A 20,974-nucleotide genomic window follows, 5' to 3' on the forward strand; every position below is an offset into this window, starting at 1 on the left:
TTCTAGTTAAGGCTGGATCCTATTAAGTGTTATGCATTTTTCAAAATAATACAGAAATTATTCACATCATTGTATATCCCCAGCTGGATACTTTGGTGGAGCAGTATATTTCATAAAAATTAAATGCATTTCAAAAAATTCTAAGGTCTAATAGAATTAAGTCAGGCATAACTGCTTCAAAGCTCCTCTAAGGGCAAAAATGGTGTTTTGAATATGCAAAACACTCCTATTTCTATTTTTGTATTTTTGATACGAGGTCTCCGTGTTATTAATTCAGTATTTAATGGCTCGTGTGACATTGTCTTAATAATGTAGAATGTGAATATGCTAATTTAAGATTTAAGTCAGTATAATAAGAATCTAAAGGAAAAATGGAAGTGACTAGGATACTTTTGTATCTTTTTAATTATAGATAATTTCTACTTCATTGTGATAACCAGGATAGTCAGAAGAGGGAAAAACAGAAATTATTTTTGATGTTTACCTTTACCTCAAGACTATCTACTTGATGACTCACACACACTTTTAAAAACTCTGTCAAGCTGAACAGATATTACCCTGCGGGTCCCTGCCAGGTAACACAGTGATGAGGGTAAGGAGCCTGGATTTTGGAATCAGACAGTGCTGAATTCAAATCCAGATTGTGCTAATGCGACTTTGGCCAAACACATGGCTTAATTTCTGTATTCTCATTTGTAAAATGGACTAGTGGTAAGGATTATTTGAGATAATACATTTATTAAAGTACTTAGCCATGGATCTTGGTTTGTAGAACTAAAAGTCAACAAATTGGTGTCCAATATGATTATTACTATGATGGGAGTGTTTTGTTCCACCTACCTGAAAACCTTCCCAGTCTTAAATTTTTCATCTAACTGCCTGCATTGCAGACGTCCCTAGAAGAGGAAGGAAGAAAGGAATAAGTAACTTTTACATCATTCCAGAGAGTAATTTCTTACTCCTTTCTTCCTTCCTCTTCTAGGGACAAGTTTACCAATGTTCTCACTGTATATAAATACCTCAAATTACTCCTTTAAATTGTTTCAGTGGATATCTAAGAATCAGGGTGTGAAGTGAGAGCATCGTCATCAAAACCTGAGGGAAATGTATATAAGTAAGGAAGTTCTCATACTAATTTAAGAATCTAATCTAATTTAAGAATCAAGTCTTGGCTTTTGACTGAAGGTGGGAGTTTGTGGCTTTAGACCAAGTTCAGGTTGGTTTTGAGGGTTTTGTTCTTTCCTTTATACTAAAATAAATATGAATGTAGACACAGCTGTTCTGCATTTTGTTTGATTTTATAAACATCTTAGTAGGAATTGTGCTAATTGTACAGTATGAGATATACATTAGTTTGACTAAATTTTCAAATGATACACAGACTGTCGCACAATTTTAAGGCAATTGTTTTCACCTATTTGACCTGCTCTGGCAATCCTTATTTGGGCAAAAATCTTTTGCAGATCATGTTTGGAAGCAGGCACAGGGAATTTGCTTCCTTTTGCTGTATATAACACTGAGAGATCAAACCTCAGCCCTCAAAGTAGAAGGCAATTCATTCCTCAATTTGAAGACCTAGATCTACCTCGTCTTCTCAGTTTTGCCACTTTATTGTAGTGAGGGAGGTGGAATACTGGTTAAGAATGCCGATTTTGGTGTCAGAAAGATAGGCATTTGAATCCTGACTTTGCTAGTTACTGTGTCACTGTAGGCAAGTCAGCTTCTCTAAATCTGCTTCCTCATCTGTAAAACACTGAAAACAGTACCCACCTCGTACGTTTGTGGAGAGGATTAAAGGGGATAATGTATATAAAGAAAGAGCTTGCAGAGAAGCTCCTAGTAGTAGTGAGGTGATAGATGTTTATGAGATTGTACCCATAATACAGTTAACATGTTAGCTGCCTCAAATTCGTTAGCAGAACATATAAAGATGTAACATATAAATAAGCTAAATAAAATAACATATACTGGACACTGTAACAAGATGCTGGTGATATAAGAGGCCTAAGACATGGACCCTACCTAAAAGGAATTATTGATGGAAATATAAATCAAAAGGTATCATGTGTAAAGTGCTACATGGCAGTGTTTAAGGGAGTCTAGAGGTTGTCTTGGATCAGAAAGGCCATGGCAGACACTCCAGGCTGGAAGAAGAGATCTTAGGACAAGCTTCGAGGGAAATGAGGCACATAGTAGTCACTTCATAAACATTTGTAGAGGGACTTCCCTGGTGGTCCAGTGCATGGGACTCCGCACTCCCAGTGCAGGGGGTCTGGGTCTGATCTGTGGTCAGGGAACTGGATCCCCATGCTGCAGCTAAAAAAGATCCCGCACATGATGAGGATCCCATGTGCCACAACTAAGACCCGGCGCAGCCAAATAAATAAATAAAATAAATATTAAATAAAAAATAAATATTTTTAGAATACAGGATCCCTAAGGTGATAAAGAAACCAAATGGTTCATGTAGAGGAGTGGGAAAACATATAATTGGAGATAGAAAGAGGAACCAGATTGTGGACCACGTTGGGCTTGTACTGCTTATTACATGGAAGAGCCTCGGAGATGTTTAATGATGATGGAGAAAAATGAGTTTTAGCATTGTCGGGGGCATAATGGAAAGAGAAGCAGCCAGAGCCAGGAGGACTACTTAGTAGAAACCACTGCAGTGGTTAAGGCAAGAGGTGAGGGAAGACATACATTAAGATGGAGGCAGAGTGGACAGAAAGGGAAAGGTACATCATAGGGAATAATAAATAGGATGTGGAAAAGGGTTGGAATTGGCAACTAAGTACTAAGGGTTACTAAGTATAGTGAGAGGAAGTCAAGTCTCTCTGAGAACGGAGTAAGATATTTAGAAATATGTGGTGGTTGTAGTTGAGGTGGAAATGAACAGCATTTTTTCTTGTCAAGCATTTCACAGCAGTTATATTACAAATTACAGTAAATGATCAAAATTCCAGAATCCAAAAATTAAATAATTTACTTCAAACTAATGTAAAATGAAATAAAATACAAACCATCAACTTAACACTATTCTAAATTAAAGTACAAACCCAAAATAGACCACAGTTGGTGAAATCTACAAAGTAGACACACATGACTGAAACCAAAGAGGACTCCCAAAGTCCGAATAACTGAATGTACAAAATACAAAAGATGCAGGTACAAGCCCCAATTAAAGCTTATAATGGAATTACAAATAATTATAGTAACAACGGATTCAGCTATGGGACTTGACTCCTAAGTTACCTACTGAATAGTACTGTAGGAAGACAAGGTATTACCGCCCCACTCCCTAAAAATAAAACCCAAGTAAAACTACAAATACATTGGTATATGAGAAAAAACAAGTCATGAAAGGACATTTTTAAAAATTAATCACAAGTGAGATTCAAGCTCAAAAATACAACTCCACAGCCATCAACCCTAGATATATAAATATATATATTAGAAGAAGGCAGTAAGTGTAACATTGTCTCAAACCTGTTCTTGCCTTATTTGAAGATGTCACATTCATAATTCTGCATGTATGAAATCATAGTTATTCTTGTGTGCTCTTAAGAAGCAAGAAAGCATCAGATAGAACAAAATCAGGTCTTCATTCTAGAAATAACCATGTAATGAAAAAAGTTTTTTCCTCACTGTGCTTGCTACTTACTCTTGGTCTTGGTGTTCTGTTACTAGAGCATCATTACTCCTCCTTTCATTGAAACTCATGTCCCTCAGTGCAGGCCTGAGCAAACGGAACTGAAAACATGAAACAAGATTTCATCTCTTAGGAACTAAGTTACCCAGCACAATCACTAGACTGAGGACTGATCCTTCCAGAGAGAAAGAAAAACAGAGGAAAACATGTTAGATTAGACTTTAAGAAAGGAGCATATAGATAGGGTGACCATATTCTCTCTTCATATAAGTAACAGGTCCAAAGAAGTCTTTCACAGACCCAAGTATATTCTTGCCTACTTCCTACCCCTACCTTGGGAAATAGTGACAGCTTCTTTGGAGTTTATTGATTCAACACCTTCATTTTACAGACAGGGAAACTAAGTGCAGAGATGTTAAATGACAGGCCATTGGTGTCTCAGAGATCTAAAAAACGACATCTCCTCTAACAGTCATCCTTTACTGAAAATGTTCCTGGTCACTACAGTACAGGTTTACAGTACAGGTTTTGTTGCTCTAACTTCCTCCCTAAGATGAGTGAGTATAAAGGATGCATAGTTGGAGGAAACTGTCTTAGTAGGCACCTAAAGTTAAAACCAATAGAAACCTCTCTCAACAAATACAAAGAGTTTAATCAGTCTTCTTTTTTCTTTTTTTTTTGGCTTGCTAAATAAGATAAAATGCACTCTGCTAAAACCATTTAACAGAAATATTGTGAAAGCCTTCCCCCAGAGTATTTTTCTATTTGATTTGAAAACTATTCCATAGCTTATTATCAAACAAATCAGTAATCCTTTAGCTAATGCAGGGATAAATGGGCAGTCAGAAAATATAATCACCTGGTGTGTGCAGCTGAGTATTTACATTTTTCCTAATGAACAAAGATAAGAAAAGTGCAGGTGACTTTAATGTGTAAAAATCACCTCTTAATGCTAGTGCTAGAGGGAAAAATAAAAGTAAATTACTAACTCAAGCTAATCACTAAACTTGTATAGTCCCTGGCCTCAGCTCTGTTTTGAATCTCTTTTTGGACTTGTCTTGAATCAAAGAATATTTACAGCTACCTCAGTAGGGCAGTTGTTCCATTTTAAAAGATATAAACTATCTTTTTAGAAGGTTTTACAGTAAGTTTCTGGTCCTTGTTGAATTTTCTTTTTTTTTTTTTTTTTCCCACTTTTATGTTGCTTAAAGATTTATAGCAAGGATTTCTTAACCTCAGCACTATTGACATTGAAGCTGGATAATTATTTGTTGTGGAAGACTGTCTGCTGTGCATTGTAGGAGGTTTAGCGGCACCCTAGCCTCTTCCCACTAGATACCAGTAGCATTTCCCGAGCTGTGACAACCAAAAATGTCTCCAGAGGTAGCCAGATGTCCCCTGGGGAGTAAAACTGCTCCCAACTGAGAACCACTGCTTTATGGTATAAGGACAGAAACTGGTAAGCCAGTGAGAATATACCTATTCCATTTGTAGTTGGTAAAAATTAATCGAGTTGTAGCAGCTTTATTTCCAGGAGTTTTTCCCATGTTAATTAATATTTGCTTTATGAGATAATATCAGTTTTGCTTTCTTCCAAAATGAATTTCTTGCATTTCATTGAAAAATTGTTGATTAAATTCACTTAAATTGAAGGCTAAGCCAACCACACCATTTGGGTTTATAGTAGTTTATCATCTCTCTTCCTTCCTCTGTGGGGGAAAGCCTCTCACTTAGTAAGCAATACTGTATCATTTTGCCAAGTACATTACAGTCCCCATTTAGAAATAAGGCAATTGAGATTTAGAGACATTAAAAGGTCATGAAGCTACTACATTGCAGTTAGGTTATGAATTCTAGCATGTCTGACTTAAAGTTCTCACTATCCTCTGTAACAGCAGTTCTCAACATGTGATCTATGGACCCCTGGGAGTCCCCATTCCTTTCAAAACTATTTTCATGATAATACATAGTCTTTATTTGCATTTTTCACTCTGTTGACATTTGCAGTGATGGTACCAAAACCAATGATGAGTAAAACTCCTGGTGTCTTAGGGTACAGTAGTCATTGTATTTAACTGCAGTATACGCACAGTTAAAGAAGAAAGCAAGCCAGTTCCACTTAAACATACCTTTGAGGAAGCAATATACTAATTCACTTAAATCTCCACCCTTTAATATATGTGTCTTCTTAATATCCATTTTGTGTAAAGCACTTATGCTGCATATAGTATTTGAGGGTTGTCTCAAACAGTCTTACATGTGCTTTTCTTTAAGTTGTGAGTTGAACAAACTACTTTTTTCATGGTATAGAATGGATAAACTACGGGTTTTCAGCCTTGGGAATATGGCAAATGTTTTCTCAAAAATGACTGAAGTGAGCTTATCACTTCAAGGAAGACAACTGACAGTACTTGTTGCCAATCAATAAAAATTAGAGTTTTCCAAACAAAATTCAGAATTTTGGAAGCCTTGTATCTGCCACTGTGAGCTTGACAAATACAACTCTTATACTGTATAATGAACTGTGTCAACATTTGGAAGATCTGCATAACTTAGTGAACCAGTATTTTCCAAATGACTAATGCATGATAGTTCAGAATCATGCATGGGTAAAAGATCCATTCAAAGTTCAAAACAGACCAGTGGATTTTAATGTAACATAGATACAAAAAAGTGCACTGATATGGTTTTAGATTCCTCATTGCAACACTAACCTTTACAAAACTAAATTGTCGATTTTTGGTGCAGAATCAAGAAAGAATATCTACAATTACCTGAACTTAAGTTTCTGGAGGACCATTAACCTTCCCCTGGCTCACAGGGAAGGTTCTTCAAAGCACTTCTCATTCCTTGGGATCCTCCAGAAAGGAAGGAGAAGTTGGGGGGAGGGAGAAAAAAGAAGTTAATGCCTGAGGGTTAAGGAGAAACATATTGTTTGATGATCACCAAGTATGTGCCAGTACTTTATGTAACTCAAATATATAATCTACACAGAAAGTCCTAAAATGGTACTAATAAGGAAAAAGAGTCAAGGGTTTATCAGCTAGCCACAGTCACACAGTTGTTAAAGCACTGGAGCTAGGATGTAAACCCAGATTTGTCTATATATATAGCTGAATCACTTCCTAGTAGTGCTACCATGACACTGAAGCAGCCAAAAATATTCTGCTACTCCTACCTGGATCAAAGTTTCTAGGTCCACTATCATTTCAGTAACACATTTTCAGGTATGATATGACTTCCATATAGGATATGACTTCTGTATCCTCACAGTGCCTGGCATTCAGATGCCAGGAATCATGTGCTGAAAGGGTGTAATTTACCTGCACATTTTACATGTTTCTCAAGGTGTGTAACTTCCATCCATCCGTGATCCTCCTTTCATCAACTGTCTTTCTTGCAAGACAATTAAATAGAAAAACCTGCTTTATATGTGTCTTTTCTCTCTCTAATGTAAACTCAGTAGCCTCAGGAATAACTTGATGTCCAGCACACTTTCCATTTTGAGTGGGAGACAGCATTCAGGTATTCACCTGAAACAACACATTTTGTTATTTCCACTCTTCACTTAAAAGAAAGCACTCTGGATACAGTCAGTTCATAATAGAACCTCTTAGCATCTTCAGAATGTTTGACACAGCTGTAAACACACACTGAGCAAAGACCGGGACATTTCAGCTTTTCTGTTCAAAAGGGGTGTAATATGCAGTCTTATTATGGTGTGCTTTTTCTTTCTTGTTGTCATGTATCCTTATTAAAAGATGATGATTCCATATGGTTTTCCTTTGAGTTCTAACCATTTTGTTGAACCCCAGCCCTTTTAGCAGTATCATAGGGTCACGTTTGCAATTGAATAACATTTTGTGTTCATTCATTTCTCCCAGTGGTGTTCACTATAGGCCATCATAGTGCTCATATTTGTGTGACAAAAACTGATTTTTTTCCATTGATGTCAATGGTACACTTAGCAGCTTTCCACGTATTTAGTTTTTATCTGATGTAGCCTAGAATGACTGCCAGAAGGGATGCCGAAGGCCTGACTTAAGTTCCAGATTCTTAGTTGCAGTTTGATCAGTCCATTTGTTCATGTAGTTTTTTTTTTTTCTTTTTTTTTTTTATGGCTGTGTTGGGTCTTCATTGCTGCCTGCGGGCTATCTCTAGTTGCGGCGAGCAGGGGCTACTCTTCATTGCAGTGCACAGGCTTCTCATTGCGGTGGCTTCTCTTGTTGTAGAGCACAGGCTCTAGGTGCACGGGCTTCAGTAGTTGTGGCTCACAGGCTCTAGAGTGCAGGCTCAGCAGTTGTGGCGCATGGGCTTAGTTGCTCCGTGGTTTGTGAGATCTTCTCTGATCAGGGCTCAAACCTGTGTCCCCTGCGTTGGCAGGAGGACTCAACCACTGCGCCACCAGGAAAGCCCTGTTCATTTAGTTTTAACTTTCTCTTTTGTTTGCCATCTCTAGCTCACAGTTGAGTGGCCTGAACATGTTTTGCATGTGCTCTAATTATAACTGAGAATTTGGGAATACTGTCCTAGATTTTAGACTTAATACTACTTACATAATACTTATATCAGGCTTTCTCATAAAATCTCATTTTCCTGAAAGAGAAAAGAATGAACATTTATCAGGTGCCTGCTAGAGGGAGGAACTATGTGCTAGACTTTCTGTGTGTTCTCTTGTTTTCACAACACACACACACAGGTGATGTCCTTCCAGTTTACTTGTGAGAAAACAGAGGTTCAAAGTAGTAGATACCTATCCAAGGTCACATAAGCTTTGAAATGGTAGAATTGGGATCTGAAACATGTCAATTTGACCACAAACAGGCTCCCTGATCAACTTCCAACAACTACGTGACCTCATCTAGATGTGATGGCATCCTTTTCACAGGGTTGTTGAGAGGACAGATGAGATTCTATTCATGAAAGTGTTTTAAAACTATAAAATAGTACCAAAGTTCTGTTTAGACATTTTTAATATGTATTTCTCTGTGTGTGTGTGTGTGTGTGTGTGTGTATATATATATATAAAATTAGTTGAGGAAACATTACAGAGTTAACCTTTCAAATCAATAAATATTGCACGTATTTTCCATAAACTAAATATACAAACAACTGGTTGGTCCCTAAAAATAGATGTCAGATGACAGAGACTGGCTGAGCAGGAATAGGAGCATCTTCAGAACAGAAGCCAAGGAATTTTTTGCTTCCCTAACACATTGCTCTGTTCACTCACTCCAAGACCTTCCTACTTCTCTGTAGAACTCTGGCCCAGAGCAGCTCTGCTACATTAGTCACAAGTTTCCATTAATCAAGGATGGTTCATGCCAGACCTACAGCAGAGTCATTTCAGGTAATTCTCTTCCATTGTAGGCTTTCAATATGCACTCAGTACACTCTCCCAAATCTAGCAGGGGATCAATGCCTTGTGATACGGAAGCATCCAGAAATTCTCCTTGACAGTGTTCAGAGAACAACATGAAACCCTGGGGCCTATTCCCAGAACTGGAGTGGTGGGAATGCTGTCATTCGCTAAGCCTCTAGATAAACATAGGGTTGGCTAGCTTCCTTTGAGGACAGAATTCAGGGGGAGCTTTGGAGTTTATCGACCTAATTATTTAAAGTGACATTTACAAAACAAATTGTCATTCTACAATTAACTTTTAACGTTTTTTATATTTATTTATTTAAAATTTTTGGCTGTGTTGGGTGTTCGTTGCTGCGTGCGGGCTTTCTCTAGTTGCGGCAAGCGGAGGCTACTCTTTGTTGCGGTGCACGGGCTTCTCATTGCGGTGGCTTCTCTTGTTGCGGAGCATGGGCTCTAGGCACGCGGGCTTCAGTAGTTGTGGCCCACGGGCTCCAGAGCACAGGCTCAGTAGTTGTGGCGCACGGGCTTAGTTGCTCCACGGCATGTGGGATCTTCCTGGACCAGGGCTCAAACCCGTGTCCCCTGCATTGGCAGGCAGATGCTTAACCACTATGCCACCAGGGAAGTCCAACTTTTAACTTTTATTCCAAAAACAGAATAACAAAAAGATGTTACTTAATAAATATAATTTCTAACCATGTTAATAACCCAAACAATTTCTTAAGTCAGTTTGCTCTGTGATTTAGTTTAAGTGTATTTGTAATTGAGATTTAATAATAATTTATTATTTATGGATAATTTATTCCTAAATGCCATCTCTTTTAGAGAATAGGCAGATAAAGAAAATCTCAGAGAGAGATTTCTTATATAGGTGATGAACAATACACTTTAATGTGTAAAGTTCCAAAATCAACAGATTGCTACCATCCATATTTTTGAAGAACACATAACCGGAGAAGGAATTAGCAGTCTCTAGAAACTATTTTCAGGGACTCTTTTTAGTTACACAAGGTTAGAAAGGTTAGGAGCTCTTTTGAGTTATACAATACAGTTTTGGTTCTAAAGTTAGCATGTAAGATGAACATTCCTTAGAAATATACAACACTGGAAACCACTGTATCATCTATAATGAAGGTTTTATAGTTAATTTTTCCTCTAGCATTAAAGGGATCACTGTTTCATTGGTTTATAAAGATATATCTTTATACGCAAATGTGGCAAAATGTTGAGAATTGGTGAGTATAAGTGAAGGCTATATATCCATTGCACAATACTTTCAACTTTTGAGTGTTTGAAAATTCTCAAAACAACAAATTAGAAAAAGAATATTTATCTTTTGTGGTGAGAAATCTACAAAATGAAAACAAGACCTAGCAGGCGAAGCAGATTCCCATTTTCCATCTTTTTCTCCAGGACATATGTACACAGAGTGGGGAGGGCAGCATAGTTCTTACTGTTGAAAGCCCAGTGCTGGAAAAAAGTCTTACTTGCTGCAAGCCAGACTAGAAAGTTATAGGAGGTAATGTTTCTGCATCATTCTCTTCTAAGTCATAAAAAACTGATATTTCAGCTAGGATGACGTTGGGAATGAGAGATGCTGGACCAAACTTTAATACAGTCATACCTCAGAGATACTGCTGGTTTGGTTCCAGACCACAGCAAGAAAGAAAATGTTGCAGTAAAGCAAGTCACTTTCCAGTGCATATAAAAGTTATGTTTACACTATACTATAGTCTGTGAAGTGTGCAGTGTGTCCGAAAAACAATGTACATACCTTAATTTTAAAATACTTTGTTGGGCGTATACCCAGAGAAAACCATAATTCAGAAAGACACATGCACCCCAATGTTCACTGCAGCACCATTTACAATAGCCAGGTCACAGAAGCAACCTAAATGCCCATCGACAGACGAATGAATAGAGAAGATGTGGTACATATATACAATGGAATATTACTCAGCCATAAAAAGGAACGAAATTGGGTCATTTGTAGAGATGTGGATGGATCTAGGGACTGTCATACAGAGTGAAGTCAGAAAGAGAAAAATATCGTATATTAATGCATATATGTGGAACCTAGAAAAATGGTACAGATGAACCGGTTTGCAGGGCTGAAATAGAGACACAGATGTAGAGAACAAACCTATGGGCACCAAGCGGGGAGAGTGGTGGTGGGGGTGGTGTGATGAACTGGGAGATTGGGATTGACATGTATACACTAATATGGCTAAAATAGATAACTAATAAGAACCTGCTGTATAAAAAATAAATAAAATAAAATTCAAAAATTCAAAAAAAAATAAAATACTTTCTGGCTAAAAAATACTAACCATCTGACAGTTTTGCAGCATCTGTTAAGTGCAATAAAGTGAAGCACAATAGAATAAATTATGTGTGTATTGTAAGAAATTTTAACTGAAGTAGAGGAATGGGTAGAATTGTAATGAGACTTGAATGAAATTAGAAAGATACCTGTACAATATCTTAAAATTAGAGAAAAAAAATGATGTCCTAAGCAATTAAAGAATTGTCCTATGCCTGTACAATATCGTAAAATTGGAGGAAAAAAAATGATGTCCTAAGGAATCTTTGGCGGTTGATGGATATATACTATATCTCTTGATCATGGTGGTAGTTACACAATTATCCATTTAACAAAACTCATCAATTGTACACTTATAAATGGTTAATGTTACTGTATGTAAATGATACTTTAGTAAAGGTGATTATAAACAACTCCCAAGCAACTAAAAATTATAATATCTAAGTCCATTCTTTTAAAGGGATACTTTTCTTTTTTTTTTTTTGCCACGCCACATGGCTTCTGGGATTTCAGTTCCCCGACCAAGGACCGAACCTGGACTATGGCAGTGAAAGTACCAAATCCTAACCACCAGACCACCAGGGAACTCCCAAGGAATACTTAAAAAGAAATTACTTTGCTCTTAATTGTGTATAGAAGAAGAATAAAACATTATTTGACTATATCTAGGTAGGATATTTTAATGCTTGCTAGTACTCGAAGCCAGAGTTCAGTGTGAACATGCTCACTGTGGAGTGAGAAGGCAAGAGAACTGTATTTTGATACTTCTTTGACAGTCATGACAATTAAATTGTAACACTGCTCTCTTCCCTTTTAGCCCTGGAATGAGACCAGATGTAAGCTCTCCTCCATCCAGCTCCTCAGCAGCAACGGGACCACCTCCCAAACTCTGCCTAGTGTGCTCTGATGAAGCTTCGGGATGTCATTATGGGGTCTTAACTTGTGGAAGCTGTAAAGTATTCTTCAAAAGAGCAGTGGAAGGTAGTGTGTGTTTTGAAGAGTTTTATTATTCCTCTATTTGGTTCCTATTTCTCAGAGTGGATTCTGAAATTTCTATTATATGCAAAGCCCATTAAGGCTAGAAGTCAGTAAAAGCAGGGAGAGGAGGGTAGCTCCTAAGTGCTCTAGTGGGGAAGAGATACTTTAAAAAACAAACTAGAATAAAATAGAAAACTATAAACTGAAGGGAGGGAGTATGGTCAGAGAACAGAAGATAACTAAGAAAGTGCTATCATGTGAAATGATGGTGTTAGGTTTCAGCAGTAATTAGTGCTCATTGTGTTAGTATTATGGGCTTCAATTCCCATGAATTAGCTGGTTTTAAAGCCACCAACTATTCCAGTCTGGCAAAAATGAGTGATAATGAGAACTGTGAGGGGGGAAAGTGTTTTGTTTTGTTTTCCAATAAGCCAGGGCTGTGCTTTGTGATATAAATGTGCTGTAAGACCTGATCCCTGCTCTCTGGGAGGTCACAGTGTACTTGGACGTGAAAGATGAGTTAACAGTTACAAGGTACAGAGATTATAATACAGAGGAGCAAGTGACAAACTGCCTGAGGAGGTCAGGAAAGAAGGTGTTTTAGAGAAGGTGATTTCACTTGACAAATATTATATTCATATAAATTTTACCCTTGTTACAGGTTCAGCCTGCACATCAGCTCCTTAAAGAAGGAAAAATTCATTCCATAAGCAAATTATTGGAAGTCACACTAAAATTTTTTAATATTACCAATGAATCGTCTTAGAAAAAACTGTTTTGTAATTTAGTTATTTGTAAAGCATTTGGAAGGCAGTGTGGCCTGAATGGATTACCTAAAGCTCTGATTAGATAATTATATTTTTTAAAAATTAACATATTCATTCACAGTACGAGAAAGATTATTATTATTATCTGGCTTCAGTTGAGTTTGCATGTCCTTAAGAGTTAGATGAGTCATTTTCTTTTGTTTGGATTGCTTTTAGTATATTAACAAACTATAAAATTACTTGTGTTATCCCGCAGAGAGCACAGGGATGCAGGCTTTAACCAGTTTGGTATCATCCAACTACTGAGTAGAGTCATTAAGTAAAGCCCACCCCTAACTAATGCAATGTCTCTAACAAAGTAGATGTTATTCACCACAGACGGAAGGTTCTTCTTGTCCTCACTTTACTTTATTCAGCACTTTCTTCACTGATTAGTTCTTTCCATGGTATATATAAATGCAGTGGTAACAGTATTACAGTATTCCTGTATATCAAACTAATGTTGACAAACTTTAATTCTGAAAGTGAAATTCAGAATGAGACAATGGAGCCTTAAGAGAAATACAGGAATTTAAAAAAATTTTTTTTTCATTTGTCCTCATTTTAACTAAAATCATTCCTTAAAACAGGGCTACAAATTCCAATTCCAATGCCTACAGGGACTGAGTGTGGGTCATTCTGGCCAAATATAATACAACTGGGCAAAGAAGGGCAGTTATTTATGTTAGAGAGTGCAAGCATGCCCTACCTAAAAGCATCCAAATGCAATTTAAAAAAGAAAAAAAAAGCTAAACATACTACAAATAAGACATCACTGCAGGCCATATGCCCTCTGGGCTTAATTTCTGCTTTAGAATTAAATTCTTATATTTGTTTTAAGGTAAAATTTCATTGAATATTAGCTATACTATTTCAAAATGTATATCATATAAGTATTTCAGTTAAATACGATGGCTAGATTACATGATTAATAAGAAAAGGTTAAAATGTGAACTGTGTTAAGTAAATCCTTTATTTGGACTTAAATTTTCTCCAGGGTCACTTCCAGCTCTAAAATTCTGTAATCATTTGCTAACCTAACTCATGGCAGTTCTACTTCTCCCTTCTAGACATGATGGAAATCTGTTTTTAAGTCCAGATACATATTTTGGAGCACTTTCTTGAACAGTTACAAAGATGAAGCTTGTATGATTTTCATTACACTACATTCATTCCATTTTTAACACCTGCTAGAAATTATAGGTTGCCCACCAAACTGGCAAAGTATTGTAAATACCCAAACATTTAAATATTTTTAGGAAATTTGCAAAAGTTTTACTTACTTATTATCCATACAACCCAGATCGAGGATTGATATTTTGAATTTTTTTATTCATTATTCTGGGAGTTGCTTTTTTGCATACAGAGAAGAATTTGGGTAGCTCCATTTCTTTAGATGTATACTAGCTGAATGATCTTTTTTTTCGCTGAGTCCCTTTTTCTTATGTTCCCTTTGCACAAATTGCATATAATCTTTGTTGGTGGGTCATAATGGAGATGGCTATCAGCTACCCTTAATTTACGATGTACCAAGCACTATGTTTTCTATGTCATACCACTTAATTAACAGCTCCGTGAGATCTTAGATGCTATTATGACCCATATTTGATAGACTAGGAAACTGAAGCTCACACAGTTTGACAGAGCTAGGATTCAAACATAGCTGTCTCCCAACAGGCTCGATCTCAATGCTATACTGACTTCCTGAAAGGATAAAAATCACATCTCCTGGCAGTTTATAATCTAGTTAAATACTGAGATGAAAGCAATAACAAGGGAATTATTTAATAGCTAGTGTTTATTGAGTGCTTACAATGTGCTAGGCACTATTTTAAGAACCTTCTACACAACTGCCCTTAACCCTTGCAGAAGCACAGCAAGGTAGGTGCTAATTTTCCAACTTTACAGATGGAGAAACGGGGGGGTTCAGAAAGGTTAATAAACATTACTGAGATCACAGAGCTAGGCAGTAGAGCTGCAGATCAGACCAAGGGCTTCCTGGCCCTTTGCCAAGTGCACTTTGCACTATACCACACTGTTTCTGAGAGCAGTAAAGAAAGATGCTCAAGCTGACAGTCACAGCTCACATTTGAAACTTGGATACTTCCAATAGGGTATACAAACTACAGAAAACCCTAGGACATGCCCTTTGCTGTGTTGCCCATTTCCTATACCACTTTCATTATCTTGATCATGTCCAAGCATCACTGTTCTATTTACTACCTAATATTTTTCTTGGATCAGTCTTTTTTATAACTTTATTTTAAAACAACTTTACTATCCCTACTGTATTAGTTATCTATTGATGTGTAACAAATTACCCCCAAAATTAGTAGCTTAAAACAACAGACGTTTATTATATCACGCAGCTTCTGAGAATCACGAATTTGGGAGCAGCTCATTAGCCTGGGTAGTCCTGGGACTCTCATGAAGTTACATTCAGACTGTTGGTGGAAGCTGCAGTCATCTGAAGGCTTGAGCGGGGCTAGAGGATCCACTTCCCAGCCCATTAACACTGCTTTTCACAGGAAGCTTCAGTTCCTCATTATGTGGGCCTCCTCTAGTGCCGCTTTCAACATAGCAGCTGGCCTCCCCTGGAACAAATGGTCCACAAGAGAGGCTGTGATGAATATGGGAACATAATCTTTATAACTTAATCTCAGATGTGACGTACTTATCACTTGTGCCGTATTTTATTGGTCACACAGACCAGTGCTGGTATAGTTTGGGAAGGGACTATCTAAGAGTGTGAATACCAGGAAACAGAGACCACTGGGGGCCATCTTGGAGGCTGGCTACCACACCTACCAGAAATAGAATCAATTGCCAAAAATAGATTTTTACCATAAAAATAAATACAATGCAAACAAAACAATGTTGAGAAATTCCAGCTGGCCCGAAGGCTCTTCTCCTGACATCTACTCTCTCTTTTTAGTTAGAAAGGGAATTACCAAGTGGTAGAAGACACAGGAATTCCAAACTAAGATGTCTTATTGTCTTATCAAAATGACTGACAGGGAGTGACTATTAGTGGTACATGTCCATGCCTTGTAAATAGTGACCACTATTCGAAACTCCTCTTTTTATAGATAAGACACCCAAAGGCTTGTCCAACTTCATACTAATAACCAGATAGAGCTGATTTGAACTTATGAAGGTACAATGCCCCCTGATCGTGTAGCTCAGATTCTTAATCGTGCTCAAGACATGCCTGGGATAAAGAAATCATTATTAGCATAACATGCACATTCTCATCTTTTGGTTAGATATAAATAACGCACTGAAACTTTTTCTGTGTTTAGCAATGAGTAATTTTTTCAATCAACTACAGGACAATGATTCAGGGATATTCTTATGGGGTAGAACTTCTTTGTATTATAACTGCTTCAATTATGATGGCATCTGTTGTTCCTACTTAAACTGTATAGAGGATAGAATTATTGCATTAGTGCTTCCATTTCATGTCCAAGTAGAGAAGCTAGCAAACTTACACAAACAATACAGAAAGGAATTGAAACAGCTCGTACAGACATTTGGCATTGGAGAACAACTCTGGAACAAAGCTGAATTGTAGACCGTTAGTCAATTCTGTGGCCTATTTCTCACAAAGAATTGAACCTGGTACAGTTAACCATCTACCCCAAACTAATGCTTAACAGTTAGCACTGTGATTTAACATGTTAGGAAGAAATGAATATAGTTGTTTTTCATCCAAGTCAAGTAGATTATTCTATGCATAAAGTATCTTTTCCCAGAAATCAGACTAGGTATATTCAACCTAATGAACTGATGATTATGATGTTTTCTCTTTTCTTTGAATATGATTTATTTTTGAGAAGACAAATGTCCTGTAGTCTTCTGAAGACCATCCCCTCTAGTGTAAAGACACAGACTCTTAATTATCTAGTGTATCTATTTAGATATGCTGGCCTTGTGTAGGAGGATTCTTTCAGTTTTTGCCAGGCTAGCAAATCTTCAGATAGTTTTCTTCAACAAAAGAGGGTACAATTGAGGGGAGGGAGAGGGTAGGAAGACTTTCTGTCTTTCCCTTTTAAATTTTCCTTGAAAATTTTTGACAGGTGAAAACTGCATTTCTACCTCTTAGCACATTTAATACTGGGTGGCAGAAGATTTTAGACAGTAACAATCTTCAGTATTTGGAGTCAAAAAGCATGTGAAATAATGAACAAATCTCCCTAAGTCCTATATACAGTAGCTTAGTTTGCCAAGTCTGTGATACACCTAACTAATTGCTGGCGACCTTAACATAATTTAAGCGTTTACCTATCACTTTATTTAAAAATTTGGAAGGGGAGCACGCTTTATTTGCATACGGTGGTACAATGCTGAGTTAAAGTCATTTTCCCTTTGGGACTCTCACAGTATTTTTAAACCAGTTTCCTCTTTCTCTAGTCCTCCTTAGCATTAAGTTAGAAGTCATAATAAAATAGTGAGATCTTCTATAAATAGAATAAATAAATAAAATACAGAGATCTTCTATAATTGTTAGAAGAAGAAACTGTTTAAAGCACAATTTAAAGAACAGCTTATCAAGAAAGAGGTTACCCCTGGTAGGTAGTGACTGGAAGGGGGCAAGAAGAGGGTTTGTGGGGGAACCGTTCTGCTTCTTGATATGAGAGCTGATTACATGGAAGTGTTTGGCTTATGAAAATTTATTAGGTTAGGTGGTACACTTAGGATTTGTGAGCTTTTCTATGTGTATACTGCAGTAAAGTTTTTTTTAATGAACTATGTCAAACAGAATACGAAAGGCTTTTTATTTTAAGTTGACCTCTCAACTTTGTAATGAATGTAAGAAAATACACTATATGTTCCTTAATCAGTGCCTTTGGTCCTTGGCTATGTTCCACCCAAAACAACAACAACAGCAAAGAGCCTCTCCATAAAAATATCCTTTAAGGCCTGTGAAATTTTAACAGTGCCTTTATTTTCCATATAGGACAGCACAATTATCTTTGTGCTGGAAGAAATGATTGCATCATTGATAAAATTCGAAGAAAAAACTGCCCAGCATGCCGCTATAGAAAATGTCTTCAAGCAGGAATGAACCTGGAAGGTAATGTAAATATCTAAAATGAACTGTCTCTGCATCATATAAAAATTTATTGTTTTACTTTTTAAAATATACATAAGCAGATGTAATAATTAAAAGCAGGATTTTTTAATGAGTATTTCATATTCTGCTTGTTTATTCACCAACTTTTACTGTACACACTGAATTCAGTGTAGCCAGACTATATGCTAAGAAAGAAAATTATGTATGTAATAATGAAACTTATAAGACTTGAAGAAACATTACTTTGATCTTTCTTATTTCTTTTTTCAAGCTCAAAACTATTTGCTAGGGTTAGAAATGTTTTTATACCAGATATAGTTGCATGTCCATTATTCTGTTATTTACCTTTTACTTGGCACATATGTGTATATATAAATCTTTTGTTACAAATCTACAGGGGGGGAAAAAACTCCTCAAGGAGGCATTGGATGGGTTTTGTTTGTTTTGTTTTTCAAGCAAAGAAGAAATCTGAAACTAGTTATAAGTTTCATATCCTGGTTTATATAACAAGCTGTATAATTAAAATTGATCTCATCATTTAAAATCTTTCCTCTGGAAAAAAGTTTGGAATTTTGCCTTAGTTGAAACTGCAAGTTCCATGAAGGTGGTAGTTGTGATCTAATAACCCCTGTGCACTTTGATTCAGCAAGTACTCACCAAGGCAAGCACTAGACATAAAACGAATAAAACAGTGTCTGCATTCAACATCAGTAAAATAGTGCCTGTATTCAAGTACTTTACTGTCTAGTTAAGTTGCAGAGTCAATCACAAAATGGTACAGCACACTACAAAAGAAATAGAGAGCTACAGGAGCAAGAGGAAGGTCACCTAATTCTGTCCTAAAAGGCAGGGAAAGCTTCCTAGAAGAAGCAACATTGAATTTTAAATCTAGGAGTTAGGTGGAAAATAAGGGCAGAGATATGATCAGACTTGTATTTTGGAAAGACTAATCTTGTCTAATATGGTGGTATTAGAGGGAGAATGGAAACCATGTGGTCCTTTTGACAGAAGAGAGACTGTTGGTGCTATCTAGGACACACTGTGTGTATATGTTTTTAAATATAAAGTAGATTTATGGGTGTGACTATAGTCTGATTCCCCAAACCAGACACACAACATTATCTTCTCAGTTCTTCTTATTACTTCGATAGCAAAAAAGACAGATTAAATTAGTCTTTTCTTCACCATGTTTACAGACCTTCATGACACACCAATCACTTTATTACAGAGTATCAACATGTTAAACATTGCTTTAAAGAAAATGATAAGCTGGGACTTTCCTGGTGATCCAGCGGTTCTCTGCGCTTCCAGTGCAGGGGGCATGGGTTCAATCCCTGATTGGGGAACTAAGATCCCGCATGCTGCAGCCAAAAAAACAAAACCCCAAAAATGTTAAAAAAAAGAAAATGATAAATGCCCATCTTCTTGTAGGTGTTACAAAAGCTACAGAGATTGATTACACATTCAGTGCCACAAGGATAATTTCTTTTTGTTACAAAAAAAACCAAACTTTCTTACATATCACATTTCTGTGCATATTTTAAGTTTCATTTTTCTGTTCTCTCACCATTTAAATAAATATATACTAACGCATGTCAGGTTTTAGTGCTTGGTTTATATATTTTTTTCTCCAGCCCCAGTTTTACTACTTTCCTTTAATCCCCATGTTTTCATCTCAGCTATTTTATATTTAGAAATAAGTTTACTCAAAGGACAAGCTCAAATAAAATTCTGTCATATCACTAATATAGTGTGGTTGCTTACCCAGTAACATTTTAGGTGCTTTCCCAAATACACATCAAGCTTAACTTTGATCTTTGGAGCTTTAAGCATATAATGCTCTTTTGGGCAATTCCTTCCCTATCCCAAGTATAAGGGGATTTTTTTATTCAAAAGAAATAAGATGTATCACCTATAAAATAATGATTCTGATGGACCAGGTTAGTAAGTTTGTCCCATTTCTCCTCCTTCTTACAATTTAGTAACAACTGTAGTGCCCTTTGCCTTTACCTCACCAGAAGACCAAGGCAGCGAGTGACATCTCATTTTCTCTGTATTATCAAATATACCATCACTGCCATTTCTAATCCGTTGAAAAGTCTTCTGTTGAAAAGTCAACTTTTTTGAATGAATAAAATTTAAACGTACAATTTAAACTAAGCTGCAATTTCTCAAAACACTGAAATAAAAAACAACCACACTGCATGCTTCTATAAGTTGTCATATAAAATATCAGAATAGTGGGGAAACTAGCCTTTGTCAAGAGCTACTACATGCTAGTCTTTGATATACATTCTTCTACTCAAAGAGGTTATTTTGGACCCTCATATTGAAACCACCTTCAAGTAGAACCAAGATTATTAACCTTCTGTCCACTTACACTACACAGTTCGAGTTTGTTATTAAATAATATATTAGTTATTAGGTAGCACATATCATGCAGTTGATAATGTAACTCTGCTTGTAGAAAAATTTAAAGAAAGGCTTTAAAAAATCTAATAGAGTTTTTGTGTATATGTGGTTTTAGTGTGAAAGCCTCACTTTTTTTTTTAATTAATTATTCTAGTATATATAAAACTTTTATTTGGAGTAGGTATGTGTGTGTCCCAGAAGTCTTTGGTGGGCAATAATACTTAGTACTTAAGCATGAAACACATGGCTGAACTACATTGTTCTTCTTTATTTTTTTTTGAACAATCTTTAAAAATGTTCTCTTGTTCATCGGAGTGTTTCCCCTAAGCCAGGCAGTTTCACGAGATAGCGCCAGAGTAATTCT

At 36.6% G+C, this 20,974-nt stretch overlaps 1 protein-coding gene across 10 annotated transcripts in view; it reads left to right on the forward strand.

The window, feature by feature from the left end:
- The window catches only part of NR3C1 (nuclear receptor subfamily 3 group C member 1), a 123,031-nt gene that overhangs the window by 77,275 nt on the left and 24,782 nt on the right, over positions 1-20,974 (forward strand). For 8 of the 10 annotated variants that reach the window (XM_082454162.1, XM_082454164.1, XM_082454161.1 and 5 more), the window contains exons 3-4: positions 12,155-12,321; positions 18,082-18,198. In XM_082454162.1, the coding sequence (XP_082310288.1) occupies positions 12,155-12,321; positions 18,082-18,198 (284 nt within the window). The remainder of the gene's footprint in view (positions 1-12,154; positions 12,322-18,081; positions 18,199-20,974) is intronic. The other 2 variants (XM_082454160.1, XM_082454168.1) reach the window with 1 other exon arrangement.

The sequence above is a fragment of the Balaenoptera physalus genome (assembly GCF_965194825.1).
Source record: "Balaenoptera physalus genome assembly, chromosome: 3".
In the NCBI taxonomy this organism is placed as follows: Eukaryota; Metazoa; Chordata; class Mammalia; order Artiodactyla; family Balaenopteridae; genus Balaenoptera; species Balaenoptera physalus.